The following is a 21747-nucleotide window of genomic DNA, read 5'->3' as shown; positions in this document are numbered from 1 at the left end:
GATCTGGCTTTTAGTGCACAAGTAAAATCTTAGCATCCCCAATCTTAGTACAGAGTACAGTTGCCCAACTGTGATATTATCATCCAACACAGCTTCTTCCTGGAAATCTAATATGTCATGAGTAAATGACTCAAATTTTCCAAATTTACATTTTCCATTTGGGAAGAAAAGGTCTTTGGAAAAATTAATAAGATCCAATTTTTTGGATTCTTTTGGCACATCAAGCACCCTTGTTCCTCCTCCCCTGCGTTTCCTCACTTGTTTGCCTTCATGAATCCACCCCAATTCAATTCTTCTGGTCTTTTTTTCAGCCCATTTGTTGCATTTTGCATATTGTCTTTTTCGCTTTGGTGCCGATGTCTCGTCTCCTTTCAAACATTTATCATCATTATCAATGCCCATCTTCTTCTTTAGTTTTTCAAGCAGTGAATTTTTTTTGGATTCTTTTGTATTTGTATCTTTGCTTTCCAAACAGAAGCGTCTTGCTGCTATTCTATCTCCATAGGTTGGGATGTAACCGGAGAGTGTGCCATCATCCATACAGTCAATAACTGTAGCGTCAATCTGTAAAGAGACAGAAAATTATATGCAAACTAACAAACAAGCTTGATACCTAATGCAACATCCTGCAACAAACAACACAACACTCTGCTACACAATAAGCTTTTTCACACTCTCGGAACATTCAGTTCTCGTTAGGGATGTAACGATTCACTCAACTCCCGATACGATTCGATTCACGATACTGGGTTCACGATACGATTTTCTCACAATTTATTTTACAAAATGGGAATGTTGACAAATGACTGAAAAATATTCCTTTATTTTTTTGGGGAAAATACTATACTATTTTCCTTTTATTTTTCATTGTCAAAAGAATCCCTTGATAAACTATTCAAAATGATGCAATTTAACTAAAAATAAATCTTGAATGAAATAAATAAAGGAATAATACAAATGAAGAAGAAACCTATTAATTTAAATTCTGGTTCTATAGTAAACAATTCAAAACTGCATAATAGTTCTTTTTCTTTTTAAAAGTGCAACTGAAAATGTATTTTGTGCCTTAACAAATGGACTTAAAAAAAAACAAAAAAACAGTCATTTTACTGTATTTACGTCAGATATTTGTTTAGACCAGCAGAGGGCGCTAGTAACCCAGTGGTCGGTTAGCATGCAGTTATTCCACCAGTGAAGAAGAGAAGCTATGCTAGCAGACAGAGCTGATAGAAAAACGTGACTTTTACAGATATTCACGTAATATTACAGATATTCTTTCGGTGCTAAAGGGGTAATGAATCATTTATGAGCATGTTTAACAGTAAATGGCGGCCAGAAAGAAAATAGTAGCAGATTCCGCCCGTCAAGTCCGCTTCTGGAAGGATTAATATATTGCGCCCTCTGCTGTTTAAAAAAAGTACTGCGATTCAATTTTCAGAGCATCGATGTGAACCGTGGTACCTATGAATCGATTTTTAACTGCCTTACGATTAATCGTTACATCCCTAGTTCTCGTGCATGCGTTCAAAGGTCGAGAGGTATAAACTCACCTTTGCTGACAGCGAGTCTGACAGAGATGTAGATAATTTTAACTGTTGGAGCGTTGATTCATTGAAAGATGTTTTGCGTTTAAAACGTGTATTGGTCTCCAAGGCAGAAAGACAGAGTTAGCTGCCAAAGCTAATGCTGCACACGAGCGAGCTGAAAATTTAGTTTTTCCTGACTTTTCAAACTGTGGACCTGTTCATCTTGTGCACTTCGTCCAAATTTGTAAATTGGATTGAACTAACAGCCTAATAAAAATAATCATGGACCTGGTGTATGTCGTTAAGTTCCATCAATGGGAGAGGAGTGAGGAAACAGAAGACGTCTGTCGCTTTGATAATGAGACCAAGAAGTAGATGGTAATTATAATGGTTTTGTTACATAAATTAATCAAAGTTATTAAAAACAAAGTTAAAATACACAAAAATATAATAAAATTAACAGTGCATAATAAGTAAGTGTTGCCGTTAAATATCAAAAGCACAAGGCTACATGGCTTGTGGGAACAAAAAGACTTTCATTGATTCTGACCAATTATAGGCACTTAGGTCCTTGCTGTATAGAGTTTGCATGTGCTCCCTGTGCTTACGTTGGTTTCCCCCAAGAATGTGGTTCCCTCTGACAATACAAAAACATACTGTCAGGATATAGAGTTCCTATGTTGCCTGTAATGAATGGGAGTGTGAGTGTTGTCCGTTTCTCTGTGTCTGGTTGGTAGCCATGTGAAGGACTGGCGCTTTGTAAGGTGTACCTACGGCCAGCATAGAGCCCGACGACAGCTGGAGAAACGAGCAAGCTGTTCAGAAAATGGATGGATGATGACCTGAGAAGTATAATACGGGCCGGCGCACACTCGCACTCTACGAGGTCCGAATGCGCGCGCACCCACCTCCTTCCCTCGTTACCTTAAAACACTTCACCCGTGGAAAAAGAAGAAAATGAACTTTAAACTTACATGTTCTTCCTCCATGCGGGAAAGGCACTCCTCAGGCACACCTCGTTTGCGCAGGAACCGCAACAGTGGAGAATCCATGTTTTCTTCCTTCGTTTGCTCTTACTTCCGGTTAAATGTCCACCATCTGGACATTATTATATCACGTTCGTACAATATAGTATATTGTTCGTACAATATAAGTATATTGTTCGTACAATATAGTATATTGTTCGTACAATATAAGTATATTGTTCATACAATATAAGTATATTGTTCGTACAATATAGTATATTGTTCGTACAATATAAGTATATTGTTTGTACAATATAAGTATATTGTTCGTACAATATAAGTATATTGTTCGTACAATATAAGTATATTGTTCGTACAATATAGTGATCAAAAATATATTTTCAACTGTGGCAGCTCTACGCTTCCGTAGTAACTAATCACTGCCATTGAGAAATTATATAACCACTTTTGCCACAACTTGAATCGATTTCTTTTTAAAATGCATTTCCCCCCTCCATAAAATCACTTTTACTATACCTACTCATAAACACGAATCACTTCCCAGTGTATTTATTGAGTAAAATTTTAGAAACCCCTTATTTAAACAGCAAAGTGCTGCAGTTCACACTATGTCCACTAGATTGAGGTGTTTCATACACTGCGTTCTAACCATTTTGGTCAGCTGACTGGGACCACGTGCTTTATTCACTAGACTAAACATTCATTTACAAAAACACATTAAAAAGAACAATATTCTGTCTCACATGCCAAAATGAGAGACTTTCCTTCTATTTTTGCAGTTTTCATTATAATTCAGCCTTTAGAAATCACGTGAGCTTGTATGTTTATTAATAATAATAACTTTGTTCATACAGCACTTTTATAAAACAAAGGTTTGACACACAGCAGTAAAAGACCATCAAAGCAATCAAACAACAGACAGGTAAACAGAATCCATGCATTTATGAGAAGATAAAATCAAATAAGAAAATGAAATCACATAAAGTTATTAGGAGTAATTTAAAAGATGTTAAACATTCTGCAAGCCTTGTCTCCTTATCTTATCTTAATGAATGTCTTTAATGTCTATCAGCCATAAAATCAATATAAACAGGAAGATAAAATATACAGCAGTTTGTGTTTCTGATTAAATGGGATTAAAGAAGTGCATTTCCTTTCAATATTTATATTTCTATTGGTATGAAATGTGGCTTAAGTAGAAAAACCAAGATCTGACACCACTGAAAATGTCCTGAAACATCCATATGGGCTTAAATAAAATAAACAAGCAGAAAAGTGTTCATGTGGATGTCACTGTTCTCATTTCTGACTTTTGTAAAGATAAGATAATACCACATAAGTTGCAGTGAGTTCACAAAAACATGTTTACATGTGTCAAACTCAAGGCCCGGGGGCCGAATCTTGCCCTTTAGAGCTTTCAAGTCAGCCCGCAGCGGAAAACACAAAAAGGTCAGAGAAACCATGAATCCTTGTGTAAATGAGCAACTAATTCAGTTGTAGATATCTCCAAATTAATACACAAATCCAATGAAACTCCACAATCACTTTTCTCCTACGCTTATATCACATCATGGCAGTCATTTTTAATCTCAAATTGTTAAAAGAACTCTCAATTTTTCCAAAATCCTGCATTTTTCTTCAAAATATTCCATAAAATTCCCCCAAATCACATAAAAATAGGTCATAAAATCAAAAAAACTGAAAGTGAAGATCCTACAAGGACCCATGAGTCACTTATTGCTTTGAATTTATCAGTGCTGTACATATTTTATCATTTATTTATACTTGGAAGTGCAAACTGTAGTTTAAATATACTGCTTACTGAGTTTACTTCAACTTCATTTAATTAGAATAATGAAGACTAGTAGTTGCCACCCTTATTTAAGTCAGTTATGTAGGAATTATATTGTGTAGTTTAGTTGGTAAATACAGTTATGTTATACTTTCAGAATTCATTACGGTCAGTCCAATGGAAAAATCTTATATTGGTTTTAAACAACTTTATTATGTTGTATAAATAATGTTTATTAAGTTAGCTCGACACTGATTTATTTATTAGCTATGAATTGACTAAATAATGTTGAAACTACAATACTTATGGCAGTGTTTTTGCTTTAGTAAATTATTTAGATATTATTTTTGCTTAAGCGGTTCTAACACAACTGAGTTTGGTGGAAATTGTTGACATAATCATATCAAGTAAGTTCAACAAATGTATGTTTTTGAGTAGAGCAGAACAATGATTAAATTATTCATTTTCCAGCCTAAAATCTAAAAGATAAACTGCTCCGTATTCGGCCCCTGAACTAAAATGAGTTTGACACCCATAAGCTGTCAGGAACGTGTGTTTGATGTCATTTTGTTATTCCATCTTGTAACGGTTAAAAGTTCACTGTGGAGAGCAGCAGCGTCCAGCAAAGAGCAGCATCTGGGTTGGTTTGTGTTGGATGAAGAAGAGGAATGGGTGGTCTGCAGTAAACATGGTGGGAACAATCACAGCTCGATCATTGATCACAGCGGCAGAAGCAGCAGCAGCTTCACTTCCCTCCTCGTTCACCTCCACCACAGCCTTGTGGAGCACTTTAGACAACACCAGGTCATTAGCACGAGACATTCCTGTAGGAATAAAGCACAGATTCCTGATGATGCTGGCTCTACATGTGCTACATCAGGGGTGTCACTCATTTTAGTTCAGGGGCCAAATATAAAGCAGTTTGATTTCTCTTTTTGGTGGGAAAACAAGTAATTTCAACATTATTGTGCCCTAGTTTTCACTTCTACGTATATGTCACGGGGCTACCACGTGCCCTCTAAACTGTTCGTAAGATTTTAATGTAAAAACAAATGCATCATTAGTAGTAAAAGTGTTTGTCACCCATTGCTCCATGTGCTTTGTTTGTTGAACCAGGAAGTGGCAACAGAACAGAAGACTGTCATTGGTTTATATAGTGGTGTGCTTCTTGGAAGGTACCACATGTAATAGAGTTGGAGGGGTGTTTCTTAGCAAATACAAATAACCATTTTTTAAAGTATATGTCAAAATTTGCTTTCCTCTAAACATTGCTAATATTAATATACAATTGTTTGGTAAATGTTAAATGCATTGTTGGTCTTTAATTTGTCTGAGATGAGTTAATTGATTTCCCCTCAGATCATGTGCTTTGGTACCTCCCCCTCAGTACTATATAAGAGGAGGCTGGAGGGCTTGTGGGGGAGGTGGTGTTTGGTGTCAGAGCTGTCAGGTGGTAAAACAAAGTTTGAGCTCAATCTTTATTTGTTTCCACTTTTTCCCCCTCTTTTTGCAAGTTGGATGTCTTCTATTTTTCTTCAGGCCTGCACTGTAAATAAATACACTTTGACTGCACTTTTGGGAACCTTGGACTACTTTTTAAGCCTACCCACTAGGACGTTCTTACAGTATACATAAAACACTAAATATGTAAGAAACTGACAATAACCAAGCAATAAGTGACAGATATCAGTCCCAACAGGATCTATACTTTAAATTTCCTAGATTTTGTGACCAATTTCTATTTAATTAAGGTAAATATTATGTTATAATTAGAGGAAAACTTAAGGTTTTTGTAATAATTTGTTTAGTTTAACATTAAAAATGACTCCAATCATGTGATGTAAGCACTGGGAAAACTGTGAGTAAATTCAAATATTGGTGAGTTTCATTTATGAAATGATTCATGTTTTCTATGTCATTTTTATTTTCTCCTGCAGGTGGAATTGAATGCTCCAAAGGGCCAAATTTGGCCCCCAGGCCATGAGTTTGACACATCTACTATGGTGTACATTTAAGGACATTCTCAGGTCTCAGAGTGAGGTATCAGCAAAACCTCTGTCAAACCAAACGGCATCAAATGAAAGGACCTCAGCTTTCAAAATAAAAGTCGTCAGACTCAACGGCCTCAGGACGTAAAACACGACATGACGTATTTTGAAGAAACAGGAAATACACATGACATCATCAATATGTGCTGCTTCAGATACAAGAGTAAGTTGAAAGTTGTTATTTTCAATTTATTATGAAAGGTTAAGACATAAATAACAATATTACCTGCTGCACTTGTATATATGTATATATTTATCCTTTATCCCCTATCTATCCTTTATTTATCCTTGATTTTTATCATTATTATTATTATGGGCTTATCTATGTTTTTGTTCTTTGCACCAACCATCAAGTCTCATTCCTTGAACTGTTTTAAACTGTACTTGTACAACTAAAAACCTTTTTGATTCTGACATCAACATTTCATTAAACAATGTATTTATTAATCAAACTAACAATAGGTTGATATATCTTAACTTTTTAAAAAATAAAAGGAAATAACTTTTTATCTTTCTTTGTCATGTGTACTTCTGGTTCCTTCAAAATACGTCATGTTGTGTTTTACGAATGAGGCTGTTGAGTCTGATGACTTTTATTTTGTAGCCTGAGGCTGCTTGGACTGACCAATGGCAGAGGTTTTCCTGAAACACAGAACTACACTGATCTAACGAAGGTTACACATTTTCATCTCCTCACCAGAGAAATTGCTCCGAGAAACATCGAACGCATCCACGATGCCCAGGCTGCTCAGCACATCTTTCATGTCGTACGTCTCCTCCATGTTGAATCGAGGCAGCTTCACGTGCGCAGTATTCCACCCCATCATGTCTGGACGAGTCCATTCCATAAAGCGGTCAAAGGTCAGCTCCTTCTCCAGCTGTGCAGCATAGACAGCATCAGAAGATCTCATTGATTTTCAATCAGTGTATGTGTTTATATTATCTCACCTTCTCCAGGCCTGTGGTATCATCCTCTATGTCGTTAGGCAGAATGATGATCATCGTCAGGTCTTCACCTTCATACGGCATCTCTAGAATCTGCACAGAAACAGTGTAATTTACTTTATCTATGAAGCAAGAAATCTCTGTCTGTGTGTGTGGCTCAAATATCTCAGCGGTTCAGGGACAGACAGGGCTGAGACTTTCAACATGGCTGCTGCTTGGTTCAAATATGTGTGACGTTGGATTTGTTTGGACTGCAATGACACCATTAATGAATTATTTCATAAAATTGTCCAACTTTATCAAATTTTAGAACTGATGACATCATCACTGTGGATTGAGCCTTTCGCCGGGTTAGAGGCAGCCTGAGCCAATCACTGTGTGCGTGCGTGCGTGCGTGCGTGTGTGTGTGTGCTCGTGCGCGTGTGTCAGACAAATATACAGATTGACATCAAAAATTGACAAAGTGACTGAAAAACCACACAGTGCAACAACAAACACACACACAAAATGAGAGAAAAATAAGTAAAATGACTCCAAAAACACAATATGAAAAAAATTCACAAAATTACTCAAAATAAACAGAAAAGACGATGACAAAAATGTCAGGCAGGTACAAATGCACACACGCACACACACACACTCCATGTTGTTTATTGTGTGTTCTGAGTTTCTAATGTGCATGTTTGTGATAGTGTTCCAGCACTTCACAGGGTCAAAGGTCAACATGTTTGCGGTGCTGCTGTTAGCAGTTTGATGCTATTAACATAGTGTGTGTGTGTGGGTGTGTGTGTGGGTATGTGTGTGTGTGTGCACGCGCGTTTAAATCAGAATTAATATTGCATTAGGAATTAAGTGTTTACAAGGTAAATTTAAGGAGGATTTAACTTTTATTCTGAATTAAAGAGGAATAAAAGCTCCCATGTAAACCATACATGAGAAGCTACTTAACCTCCCACTTTTCTATAGCAAGACATAATTTGGAATTTTTTTTACCAATTGTTCCGAAATGATTCAATAGACACACCCAACATTTTGATTGGATGAATACTTTTTGAGATATAAGTGAAGGGGGGTATGTGTTGATTTTTGCCCGACCTTATTTTTCTTCCATGTTCAGCTTCTAATATCTCAGTAATTACACCACATAGGAAACTGAAGTTTGGTATAGTAATACAGCTCCACCTATTCTCTCAGAATAAATAAACAGATCTACTATACATCCTATCTGGTGGACATGCCAGACCCTCAAAATTAAGTACATGTTTGCCTTCAGTAAACAACTTAGCATATGCCTCAACAATGTGATCATCTTTGAGCTTTGAACATAGAGTGTTCACATCACTAATGATTAGTCACATATATGCAATGGTTCTTGGGTGACATGCTCTGGAAATCCAAAACATTTTTTTTTTTTTTTTTACTATTTTCATTGGCCCATAACCAGGGGTGGGTCTAGGAAATCTTTGTTAGGGGTGCACAGACTCAGATTATGGTGAATCCGTGTATCATTCGTTCTTTTTCATTATGTAACAAAAACATGAAAAATGAGAAAAACACTAATTATTTGATATTTGTTTCCAAAACCAAAATGAAAAAGCAGAAAACGCCTTGTTTTTCAAATTCAAGTTCTTTTGCTTCGGTACAGAAAACGAAAAACGGAAAACGAACATTTCCCGGGCATTTCCCTCGTATGTTGAAGCAACAAAACGTGTTAAACATCTAAAGAAAAAAAGAATGCATGTGATATGTAGTTAATGCTATAAAACAGTTTATCATATACTGCGTGTGGATCAAAATGCCAGGTATTAAAGTTCCTACCGAGTATAGACTATTTATTTTAAAAGCATAGAAAGTGTTTATCCTGACAAAAAATATATATATTAAAATATTAGTTAAAATTGTAGATTTATCACTGTTTCAACAACAACAACAACAACAACAACAGCAACAACAAAAATTTACAAGCTTCAATTTAATTTGTCTTTTGTGAATCTGGAGGGGGTGGCACTTGGGGTGGCCAATCAGATTTTAGGGGTGGGACATGCCACCCTGGGCCACCCCTTTGGCCCCACCCATGGCCATAACTGCATGTGGGAATGTAAGAAAAAATCTGACAGATCTGACATCTGTTTTATTTTATAATATAAAGGTCGAGTGAAAATCGACCCCCCCCCCCCCCCCTGCCTTCACTAATTTGTCTATATCTCAACAAGTATTCATCTGATCAAACTAGTCTATTGAATAATCACTGAACAATTGGTAAAAAAATCAGAATGTTTTGAGACCAAAGTGCGTGGGACATTTGTGAGTGTGTTTAGAAAACAGACAGAATAAACAATCTTAAGATGTAAATAAACAGTAAAATCATACAGTCAAAACGACAATTATCTGATGATGATCAGATACTTACCTCACAGTTAAGCTCTGGAATAGAATTGGTGTGGAATTTACTTTTTATGTGCATCATCTTCACTGGTTTGGTTTCATTCTAAGAGACACAAAGACACACAGAACTGTCAAAAAGAGTTTTACAGCTTTAAGAGAAACAAGTTCAGTAGAATCTTTAATTTATTCACCTTTTTCCCCCTTTTGTAAATGAACAATGATACAATAAAATATCTCAAAAAGATTATTAATATTAGAAACCATAAAATATACATTCATTTATTTTTAAAATCCCATTTTAAACTAGTTTTGTTTTATTCACAAGCAGGAATTCCATCCAATTCCATTTCTTTCAACAGGACTAAGCATTGTGTGATATTGAGAGAATCAGTTTATTTGTTTCTCTTTTTGTTGAAAGGCCCTGGAAAAAAAACAGATTCCATCTCAGATAGTGATGCAAACGTAAGCCCCACAGTGGGACAGTGGACACTGATTAGATCTGTGTGACACACAACATTTTGTATGATACTTACTGTAAATCACATGTGGGTTTCAGCTAATGATAGCCTGTAATTACCTTCTAGTTCTTGTGTTTTTAAAATAATAATGAAGCCGCTTTTTTTTTGTCATTTCTATTATGGCATTTCAAGAATAAATGGTTGCACCCGTCTGCTTTCTTCTCGTTTGATTCATTTTTAATCATGAGGCATCAAAAACGCAAACAAGCATGAATGTACTACATGTCATATTCATGAAAATAGAAAAATTTAAATAAAAAATACTCAAGTGTGGAGTAGTAGCCAATTTCTCCAGAGTAAAACTGGACGTCATGTTAGCGTGTGCAAGTGGCACCGATACCCCAGCCCAGGGGTGTCAAACTGGTTGTGGGCTGTGGATTATATGCATGAAAATTAGTAATTTTACCATTAATTACCCTAGTTTGCACATCCATGTACATAATACAAACACATACAAGGTATTAGCAATATACAAAAAAAAAAAAGCCAAAAAAAACAACAACACAAATATATTTTATTTTGTGATACATTTTTATTTAACATTGGGAAATTTTGTGTAATGATCTTGAGAAAATTGCAAGATTTTGGGAAAAAAAAAAATTCAACAATTTGTGATTAAAAATGACTGCCATCTTGTGATATAAGGATGAGGAAACTGTAAACCACTGCAAAAATGGAGGATTTTGATTGGATTTAGATTTTTATGCATCTTATGCATGAGGTGACAGCTGTTACCTTGTTTATCCTGAACTCTTCTTCAGTGGTATCCTCTGTGTTAAATTGCATTTTCCATTTTCCTTTGAAGTAGATGGCGTTAACCAGTACCAGTGTGGTCCTGCTGTCCAGCACTGATTCACTCAGCAGGTCCACAATGTGACCTGTGGAGCAACCAGGAAAGCTTTTGGTTTTATAATCCATATTAAGACAGTTTGATTCATATTACAGTTATGATAACACAGGAATTTCATTGCTTTAGCGCAGTGGTTCCCAAACTTTTCTCAGTCTCATACCCCTTCAGACAATTAACGTGAATCCATGTGCAAACTTAAAAAAACATAATAATGTAATGTCATAAACAATGAAGCATTACAGTGAATTTTGCCTATCCTGTTGAGGAATCATTTTTATTAATAATAATAATAATAATAATAATAATAATAATAATAATAATAATAATAATAATAATAATAATAACTAGAATATTTGCATTTCCTAAAGAAAATAGAAACAAGGATGCAGACACTGGCCCGCATCACACTGCATTAGCATATCATTGGCATTACCTAGCATTAGCATTAGCCTAGCAATCGCAATAACCTAGCAATAGCTTTAACCTAGCACCATCATTAACATTAGCATAGCAATAACATTAACCTAGCATAAACATTAACCTGCCATTAATATTGACCTAGTATTAGATTTAACCTAGCATTATAATTAGCCTAGCAATAGCATTAACTTAGCAATAGCATTATCCTAGCATTAATATTGACCAAGTATTAGATTTAACCTAGCATTATCATTAGCCTAGCAATAGCATTAACCTAGCATTAATATTGACCTAGTAATAGCTTTAACCTAGCATTATCATTAGCCTAGCAATAGCATTACCTTAGCAATAACATTATCCTAGCATTAATATTGACCTAGTATTATCTTTAACCTAGCATTATCATTAGCCTAGCAATAGCATTACCTTAGCAATAGCATTATCCTAGCATTAATATTGACCTAGTATTAGCTTTAACCTAGCATTATCATTAGCCTAGCAATATCATTACCTTAGCAATAGCATTATCCTAGCATTAATATTGACCTAGTATTAGCTTTAACCTAGCATTATCATTAGCCTAGCAATAGCATTAACCTAGCATTCGTTAGCAATAACCTTTTTATTTATTATTCTACTTTATATATTGGTAATTGCTTCTCATATTTTGTTTTATTTAAGTACATGTTATTTTAGATTTGTTTTTTCTTTCGCACCAATACACCAAGACTTGTATATGTAAATATACTTGGCAACAAAAAACTATTCTGATTCGGATTAGCATTAGCATTAACATTAACTGCTCTATTTATGCCCTGCGATGGACTGGCGCCCTGTCCAGGGTGTACCCCCACCCAGCGCCCAATGAGAGCCGGAGATTGGCACCGGCAGACCCCCACAACCCTGTGAGACAGGAGCAAGTGGGTTTGAAAATGGATGGATGGATGGATGGATGGATGAATGGATGCTCTATTTATATTCTAGTTTCCAATGTTGTCAGTGTTTTAAATTTTTATTCACGTACCCCTATGACAATTTGCGTACCCCACTTTGAGAACCTAGGCTTTAGGGTAAGAAACGAATAGAAATACAACTCCATTACTTAGGAAATAAGAAAATGGGTCTCCTGGAGAGCCGATAACTGGATGAAGCTATTGCTAAACTACTGCTGAGTCATGGTTGTGATGAAAAGGCTCATATCTACCTTTTGTCTGCTTCTCTACCCACATGTTGATGTTGAGTCTGGAATCTTCTGCATTATTCCTAAAATCCACAGTCTCCAGTTCAGCTTTGTAGTGTTTCTGGGTTTTCACCAAAAATGTCTGAAACACAACACAACATGGCTGATGTTGACATGCATATTAACTACAACTAGATGGATTTGTTTGACAAAAAAATCAAGTACGATCATGGTGAATATGATTCTGTTGCTTGTTGTCTTGTTTGGTCGGTTTTTGTATTTTGAATACGTTTGTTTCCAGGCTTTTCTCCTTATGGCACCTTTACATCTTGTGTCTGTGTGTGAGTGTAAAGCATGTGTGTTGATCTCTCACAGGTGAATTCTCTCACTTTTTAGGATACATTCAGGCTGTTTGAAATGACATTCTCTATTATTACTCTACTATGAAACATTCGTATCTGACCGATCCCAGCGCAGAAATAAGCGCGGCGACTGAATTTGATCGTCATTAACATGTTACGCCCTCAAATATTCCTGGTTCGGAGGCTCTCGCTCTGTGAAAGAGAATAACGGAGGGAGTGAACAGCGCTTCCTTATTGGAATGAACTTGGGATGAGGTTTGAATTGAATTCTTAATAACTAACTTAATCAATGCCTAATGGTGGTTTAAATAAAATATTACTCATCCACATCCTAAAAGCTTCAATCAGTGCTATTTCATCAAGACAGTTCTTTACATTTTGGTCAATTAAAAGTGAACGATTCAGGCTGGTGTGCACGAGCTCATTCTGAACGTACAAACGGTTGATAAATGAGGGCCAATGAGTATATACTGTCTACTATATACTATGAGTATGATTAGGATGATGAGTGTTCCCACTGAAGCATACTTCCACGCTTCCCAAGATGCATTTGCAACCTACAGCGTTAAAAACCTGACTCACACTGAGGCTAAATATCTGTTGATTCTCCATCTTTTAAGTGAGAAAGTGACCAAGTAGAATATCAACATGTGCTCATTTCATCAATAAAACTCACGTAGACACATTTCATGCTGAGATTTCACACATTTTCAGAAACCCTCTATTGTGCTACGGACTAAACTTCCAGCTAACTTCAAAATAAGAGCCCTAATTACAAAATAGAACAAATGAATGGAAGACATGATGAGATGCTTTTATTTTGAAAAAGGGATGTCTGATTTTTAGCTTGAAGATGATGCAGGGACGACTTTACATTCCGCTCGAAATGCATCATGGGACGGTTGAGTATGACTGGTGACCCCATATAGTATACATTCAGGTATTTCTCACATACTCAGTATTTCCATACTATCTAATGTGAACGCATACTAGACATTTTGATGTTAGACTTAGTATGAGTGCTATGTTAGTTTATAACATTTATAACACGGTTCAGGTCTTTATGCATGATCAGTTATACTTACTATTATTATTATTATTATTACTTATTCTTCAATGGTACTGAATAATCCAAAGGGCTACCAGTTTGATATACACTTTTTAAATACTAATATTTCCAGATATGACTTTAATTAGGTGGTAAGATAATGAATGGAGACTAACAGTAATTTAAAAAGGTAGAAAATGTTCAAGTTTCAACATGCAATACTTAATTTTTCTTAATTTATGGAATTGTTTAATTTTCAATACATTTCACGACATGTCATCATGTTCCTATTTCGCTAGCCATGAAATAACAACTTTTAACCATCGTAAAAACAAAAAAAAGGTAATAGGTAAATTTAACAATTTCGTAATGTTTGATAAAAATCCACTTTTTGTAACAACATTGTTTCCACAATCCAAAAATATCAGATTTGGGCCAGATTTGGCTGCAGTCTAACCATCGCCTGGAGGTGAATGGTAAATGGTAAATGGAGTTGATTTATATAGCGCTTTATCACCACATTGAAGCAGTCTCAAAGCACTTAGGGCAACTTAGGGTTCAGTGTCTTGCCCAAGGACACTTCGACACACAGTCATATATATATTTTATACATTCACATTAAACATACGTACACACATATACATACATAGACATGAATGCATATGACATGTACATAATATTAATATTAGGGGTGTCCCGAGCCGATATCCATATCGGATATCGGTCCAATATTAGCCTGAAAATGAATATCGGATTCAAATTTCAGGATTTTCCGATTTGTTTTTTTTTTTTTAAATTATGTAACCAATTGGATAATAATAAATGGGTCGGTTTTTCTCATCCCTACTGTTGTTGACTATTGTTCTCTGTTTGAGTGACATCACTTGATCAAGACTTTTCTAACATTCCACACTACAAAATAAGTCATTATATTTTCTATTAAAGAAAAGAGAGAGAGAAAAAAAGTATGTATGATTCATGCTGATATCGGATCAATATCGGTATCAACCAATACTCAAGGCTGCAATATCGGTATCATATTGGAAATGAAAAAGTTGTATCGGGACATCTCTAAGTAAGATTATACTATTTCATATTTACAACACAAATTTAATCAATTAGCAATATAGAAATTAATAAAAAACCTTTTATTATGTTTAAGTATTAATATATTTTATACCATTATATACATATTAGATATTATTGCTGTCCTAGGTAAAATTGTTGCTCTTCTTTCTTATATATATAATTTAAAATGCTTTTTAAACTGGTTTAGTATAACACATTCCCAGTAGAGGTAGAGGCCCAGTTTGGTCAATCCCACTTACTGTACCTCATCAAACACATATGACTGCTCTCCATAAAGCCTGTTGGACAGAATGAGAGCAGGTTCTTTGTCGTAGTCGCTCAGCAGTTCAGAGAACTTTGCGTGGACGTCGTCCTGATCCTCGTCCTGGGCTTTGAGACACTGTGGACAGCAGGAGAACACCTGTGTAGTGAAGAGAAACACAGCGTCACTCATCAATCGTTCTGATTAGTTCATGTTTTTATGTTCTATGTTCTCACCTTGAGCAGGTAATTAGGCAGTCTGCTGATTTGCTGAGTCCGCACGTTCCTCCCACTGGGATCACTGGACATCAGTGGGACGTCTGCTGACACTCGTTCCATTGCCTCAGTGAACCCCAAAGTCTGGATGAGAAATGAAACAAAATCTTTGTGTCTGTGCTCGCCTCTAATTCTAATCAAACATGTGTAAAGATTATATTCTGTATCTGTATGCATGAATGTCAATCAACGTGTGTGTGTGTGTGTGTGTGCGTGTGTGTGTGTGTGTGTGTGTGTGTGTGTGTGTGTGTGTGTGTGTGTGTGTGTGTGTGTGTGTGTGTGTTTCAGACAGTTGGACCCACCCAAACACACTAGTGTTCCTTTCAGGGGCGTAGCACCATATTTTGGGCCCTGGGTACAAACCATCTTGTCGGGTTGTCCTGTAAGTTTTAATATGTACACTTTTTTTTGCCCAGAAACTATACTAATATTTTTATATAAGCTTTCTTTTTTCTTCACATTAACCCACAAGTTTCTAACCTTTTTTTTGGGCCGTGACCCTATTTTGATATCACAAATGTCCTGCAACCTCAGGGATATTTTTTAATTCTTCTAGAATTAGTTTTAGATCATGTTTATTAAAGTGTGTTACAAATACAGAGTAGCCAGTTTTAGTGACAAGTGATCCACCTTATATATTTGTATACTGTATTTTATTTGAACTAGATTATATTTGAGAAAGTTAAAGTATAGGATACAGTTATTTGATATTTATTGTTTGTGATTTCCCAAAAAATTTAAATAGAATTTTAATCCATTTTTACATTCTTTTTTTAAACCAATTATAGTAACTTGACATTTAAAACCCATTTTTATTCCAGGCTGACCACACATGGGGTCCTGACCCCAAGGTTGAAAAAATCCATTGCTTGTATTTTATAAATCTGTTTTACTATATTTTAGTGGTTTATTGAATAATATGTTTGTGACACACTTTTGCTACAGTTTAAGGGGCGGCTGGTAATTATTTTTATTTTTTGGGGGGAGGAGGGTATAACTAATACATATATACTGTATATATACACACACACACACAAAGCAAACGTGTACAGAGGTTAATAAAAGGTAAATACTGTATATAATGATTAGAATTATGGGGACACTCTGGCTACTTACTGAGCAAAATCATTTTTTTTCAAATAACATCATTTCCAATTAAGATTTGGCGTGCAAAAGGAATGTTCTAGCATTTAAATACATGAGTGCATGTAGTTAATTTCAAACAAAATGAAATTCTGCCTAAAAAAGAAGTGTTTTAAAGCTCACCTCTGAAGAATTGAGTAACAGCTGCTTTCCCTCTTTTCAACTTCTCTCCCTTTCTTTGACTTTTTGCTCCACGTCTCATCCACAGGTCAGACTACCTGTATGCATATACTGTACCTGATATCAGAAGCAGATGCAGGTCGTACCATTTGCACTGTTTTAAAGGTGGTGGTAGCGAAGGCCCTGATGCAGCATGAATTATTGTGTTTAGTGTAAAACTGTGATTAACAACCAGCTTATTTTCACATAGGGCCCTTTTTATTCCAATATAAATAATCTAAAAATTGTTAAAATGCATTTTTGTACATATATATGAAACAGACTTCTGAGCGCCCCCCCAGAGTTAGTATGAGTCGTACGTTAGGATGACATTTACAACGTCAAATGAAGATGAAGAACTTGAGTGCAGTGCTGACCTGCAAAACCTTTACACAATACATGAATACTGTCACACACACACACACACACACACACACCCCTAAACCTTGTATAGAAAGGGTGGACCCACATAATGATAGGATGTCCCTTAAGTTCACATGAGTGTAAAGTATATAAACTGCATCTAATTTAGATTAAGTTTAGATCAAACCACAGTTGTTGAGAATATGTCAATGGGCCAGTGAATGAGTACGTTTTGCCTTTATAATGTAGGTTATTGCAATGTGATCATAACTCTGTAATTTTTGCACTAATTATTACTACGACTGTTCTCTTCTTATTTTAGGGCAGGTCTGTACACAATGTTCTCATGTCAGCACATGATTCTATTACCTCATCAAGTCTCACTCTCCTCTTGGCAAGCCTAAAAAAAGTATTTAAATCTGCTGTTAACACTGAACACCTGTAACAGCCAATACTCTAAGGATAAGAACGAGCTTTTTTTGGAACGTCAGGAAGTCAAAGTGAACGTCACAGGGGAATTAATTTATTTTGTTCCCATTGAAGACGTTAAAAGTGAAGTTTGAGTTTAGCTCAGAAATCCAACCACACCTTTTGTTTTTGATTCAAATTCCAGGACAATGATTAATTCGATCCAGTGACATCACTGACATGCACACCTGTTTATGATGAGGGTGAGATACTGTGAATGAGTGAGTGTAGAGCAGGGGTCACCAACACGGTGCTCGTGGGCACCAGGGAGCCCACATGGACCATGTGAGGGGCCCTCAGGAGCTCTAGTCACCGATGAGCTCCATCTAAAATCTGATTTACTTCTCAGGATTGAAACTCACAAAGATAAATACATATGACAGATGTATTTATTACTAGTAGAGTAAATACTGCTGCATGTGATAACGTTTTAGTATTAAATTACCATTTTTAAATGTTTATTTTCACTGAAACATTGTGTCAAATGTTTTTAAGTGTTGCCGATCTGGTGTATGATCATTGGTCAGTGGCATGTTATATAGGGGTTCTATGTAGGCTCATGTACCCCCTTTCTCTTATGTCTGAATCCATGTACCCCCTTTGTTCGACTGTAACACTTTGCTTTGAAAACTATTTAAAAACATCTATAGATCATAATGATGGAATAAACAAGTGATATAAACACACATTTTAAAGAAGCTCATTTTGTAAATAAGTGGAAAGAATCAGTATTTACTACAGTGTTTTTTTGGATTGTGACCCCATTATGATATCAAGAATGTCTGGTGAACCCAAAGACATTTTTATTCTAGAATTATTTTTTGATCATGGTGAAAGTAGTGTTGTTTTAATAAAATAAAAAAAACAGATTAATCATTAAAACATTTCAAAAATCGGTTTTCATTTTTTCGAAATATCAGGCGACCCCATTTAAACTCCAGGTGACCCCACATGGGGTCCCGACCCCAAAGTTGATAAACATTGATTTAGTGGCTCCTGAAAAGATTTATTTCTATAGTTTATATCACGTCAGGTCTCTCTCTCTCTCTCTCTCTCTCTCTCTCTCTCTCTCAAGTACCCCCTGTAGTGTCATTGCGTACCCCTATTTGAGAACACTGTGTTATGATATCTATAAAATTTATTTTTAAAAATACAAGGTGGATTGTTGTAAAATACAACACAATTGTTACATTTTACAAATGTTACATGTTATACAATTAGGTTCAAAGTGGTTTGTTAGTAGGTACAGTAGTAAATTAGGAAGATTATAATGTTCTATGAAATTTAATGAAAATGAAACAATTGCATACATTTAATTTACTGCTAGACTTCATTATTATCTTACCTTCTTAGATAAAGCGTGAAAAAATGAAAATGTAGTATGTAAGAAGTGTTTTTCTAACCTTCAGACTGTACAGTATCACAGTCTCAGAGAGGTTGGTGACCCCAGGCTAGTGCTGCATGTGGTTCTCAAACCTTTATATCTGACAACAACAATTGGCCCAGAATACTCTGAAAAAATAACTATAGAGCAGAATGATGGAATGAATGAACATCTTAAAGAAACTCATTTTATTAATAAGTGAACAGAAACAGTATTTAGTGCCTCATGAATAGATTTATTTCTATAGTTTTTATCTTTTCTGGTCAAGACTGTATCTTATATTTTCTAATCAAAATCATTTCTATCATAATTTTGTGTGTTTTTGGTGTCATTTTGTGTATTTTGTTGTTGTCTGTTCTTTTTATTTTTTCAGTATCTTTTTCTCTTATTTTGTGTGTTTTTGCTATTATTTAAATTATTGTCTCTCAGTGTGTGTGTGTGTTTTGGTGTTGTTAGGTGTTTTATGTTGTTTTGTATTTTACTCTTTTTCTATTTTTGTGTGTTTTCTAGTGATCTTGTGTATTTTGTGTCTTTGTTGTCGTTTTGTGTCTTTGTTGTTGTTTTGTGTGTTACTGTTAATGGTATTTTTCTCTCTTACTGTGTGTGTTTTTGGTGTCATTTTGTTATTGTTTGTCTGATCTTTTTATTATTCAGTATATTTTTCACTTGTTTTGTGTTTTTGTAAGTTGCTGGTATACAGAATACACATTTTAAAACCCCATATTAATAATGCTTTCATTTCTTCATTTTCCTCTCTCTCTTTCAAGTACCCCCTGTAGTGCCATCGCGTACCCCCTTTGAGAAACTCTAGTGTACCTCTGATAGTTGTGCAGCTGTGTTTCCTCTGGCTCCCATCATCACCATCGCCATGGCTGCAGAGATGCTGAACGGGGAGAAGAAGATGTTGGTACTTTTGTCTTCTTCACTCAGCTTTTTCAGCAAATCCAGACAGAAGCTGGTGTTGGCTTTGGTTAAAAGAACTGATGACGACATTGTGTCTGTTGGAAAGAAAACGAATCATCAAAAAACATGGTTTTTAATTTATAATATTGATACAGAAACACAGAGTACACAGAGCACAAACCTGGAGGTAACAAACATACAACAACAAAAACTATGCAATTGTGACATTTTAGCACATTTTTAACAAAGAGAAATAACATTTCTAACTGAATGTTCTGATTTCACATTAACATTTGTCTTTTTAAATAAATAAGACATTTTTTTCTATTTAAAAATTCCTTTACAATTTCTAATTGTTAATTTTTCTCGTGGTTATCAGCAATAGATTATGGAGTGCATGCTAAAATAAACAACAACTTTTTGAAACATTTACAATGTGTATGTTAATTTTTTAATGTTACTTTTGACCAGATTTACAGGAATATTTGTGGTATTTTCGATTATTGTAAAATATAACGTCAATGTTGAATCATTTCACATTCATATTTAACATTTAGATTTAAATTTGAATTTAGATTTAATATTTAGATTTAACAATGACATATTTTTACAAGAAAAGTAAACATCACAAATTTTACAAATATCACATTTAATTTCTAGATTTAGATTTAACGTTTATGATTAAATGTAACATTTAGATTTAGATTTCATATTGAGATTTAGATTTCATATTTAGATTAAGATTTCATATTTAGATTTAGATTTCATATTTAGATTTAGATTTCATATTTAGATTTAGATTTCATATTTAGATTTAGATTTCATATTTAGATTTAACAGTGACATTATATTTTTTACAAAAAAAAGTCAATACCAGAAATTTCACAAATATTGCTGTAAATCTGATTAAAATGAACATGGAAAAATTAGCATACTTTTTTTTTTAAACGTGGTTTGTTGCTAAATGTTGCAAAAGGTTACTGTTTATTTTAGCATGTGCAACTTAATCAGCAAGATAAGCTAATTGCTAATCACTATTCTAAAATACAGTTTGATTATTTTTGGAAAAAATTAACATAAAGCACATATTGGTTTAGAATCAATGGCTAATTTACATTTATTTTGAATCTGCTGAGAATTCAGAAAACTGTCACTGCTCAGCAACATTGTGACTAATGAGAGAATGTTTGGTCTTAAACGTATTGTTCGAAAACAATATATGCAAAACAGTTTCTTTATCCTGTGCCAGAACTTTAACTTTAACATTTTCAACCAAAAAACACATCCTTTGATCAACCGTATGTGAAAATATATACTCACAACTGTTGGTGAAGAAACAATCCTGATTGTCTCAGTCCAGTGATTCTATGTGTAGTTGTCTGTGATTTATTTATGCTCTGACACACCCAGGCTGTGTGTGTGTGTGTGTGTGTGTGTGTGTGTGTGTGTGTGTGTGTGTGTGTGTGTGTGTGTGTGTGTGTGTGTGTGTGTGTGTGTGTGTGTGTGTGTGCTGCAATCTGAGCAGGAATGAAAAGTTTCCACCCATTAGTGGGAACCGCCCACTCAACGAGTTTCTATGGGACTGAATAAATATAAACTAATATAAACTAAGTGTGACGAAATAATGACAAGTAGAACAGGAAGAGCAACTGATTAGGCAAC

At 35.0% G+C, this 21747-nt stretch overlaps 1 protein-coding gene across 1 annotated transcript; it reads right to left on the bottom strand.

Moving 5' to 3' along the window:
- Nucleotides 1–3559: 3559 nt before the first annotated feature.
- Nucleotides 3560–21539, bottom strand: LOC114454004 (leukocyte elastase inhibitor A-like). Its single transcript, XM_028434068.1, has 10 exons — nucleotides 21406–21539; nucleotides 19999–20180; nucleotides 15627–15749; nucleotides 15394–15549; nucleotides 12675–12792; nucleotides 10936–11078; nucleotides 9708–9785; nucleotides 7301–7390; nucleotides 7050–7230; nucleotides 3560–5128 (listed from the first exon to the last, which is right to left on the bottom strand). Exons 2-10 carry the CDS (start codon nucleotides 20173–20175, stop codon nucleotides 4902–4904), a joined length of 1293 nt encoding a protein of 430 aa, XP_028289869.1. The 5' UTR covers nucleotides 20176–20180; nucleotides 21406–21539; the 3' UTR covers nucleotides 3560–4901.
- Between the last annotated feature and the right edge of the window lie 208 nt (nucleotides 21540–21747).

The sequence above is a fragment of the Gouania willdenowi genome, chromosome 20 (genome assembly GCF_900634775.1).
Source record: "Gouania willdenowi chromosome 20, fGouWil2.1, whole genome shotgun sequence".
Taxonomy (NCBI): domain Eukaryota; kingdom Metazoa; phylum Chordata; class Actinopteri; order Blenniiformes; family Gobiesocidae; genus Gouania; species Gouania willdenowi.
The sequence above is the reverse complement of the archived record's forward strand: the minus strand, read 5'-3'. Positions and strand labels throughout refer to the sequence as shown.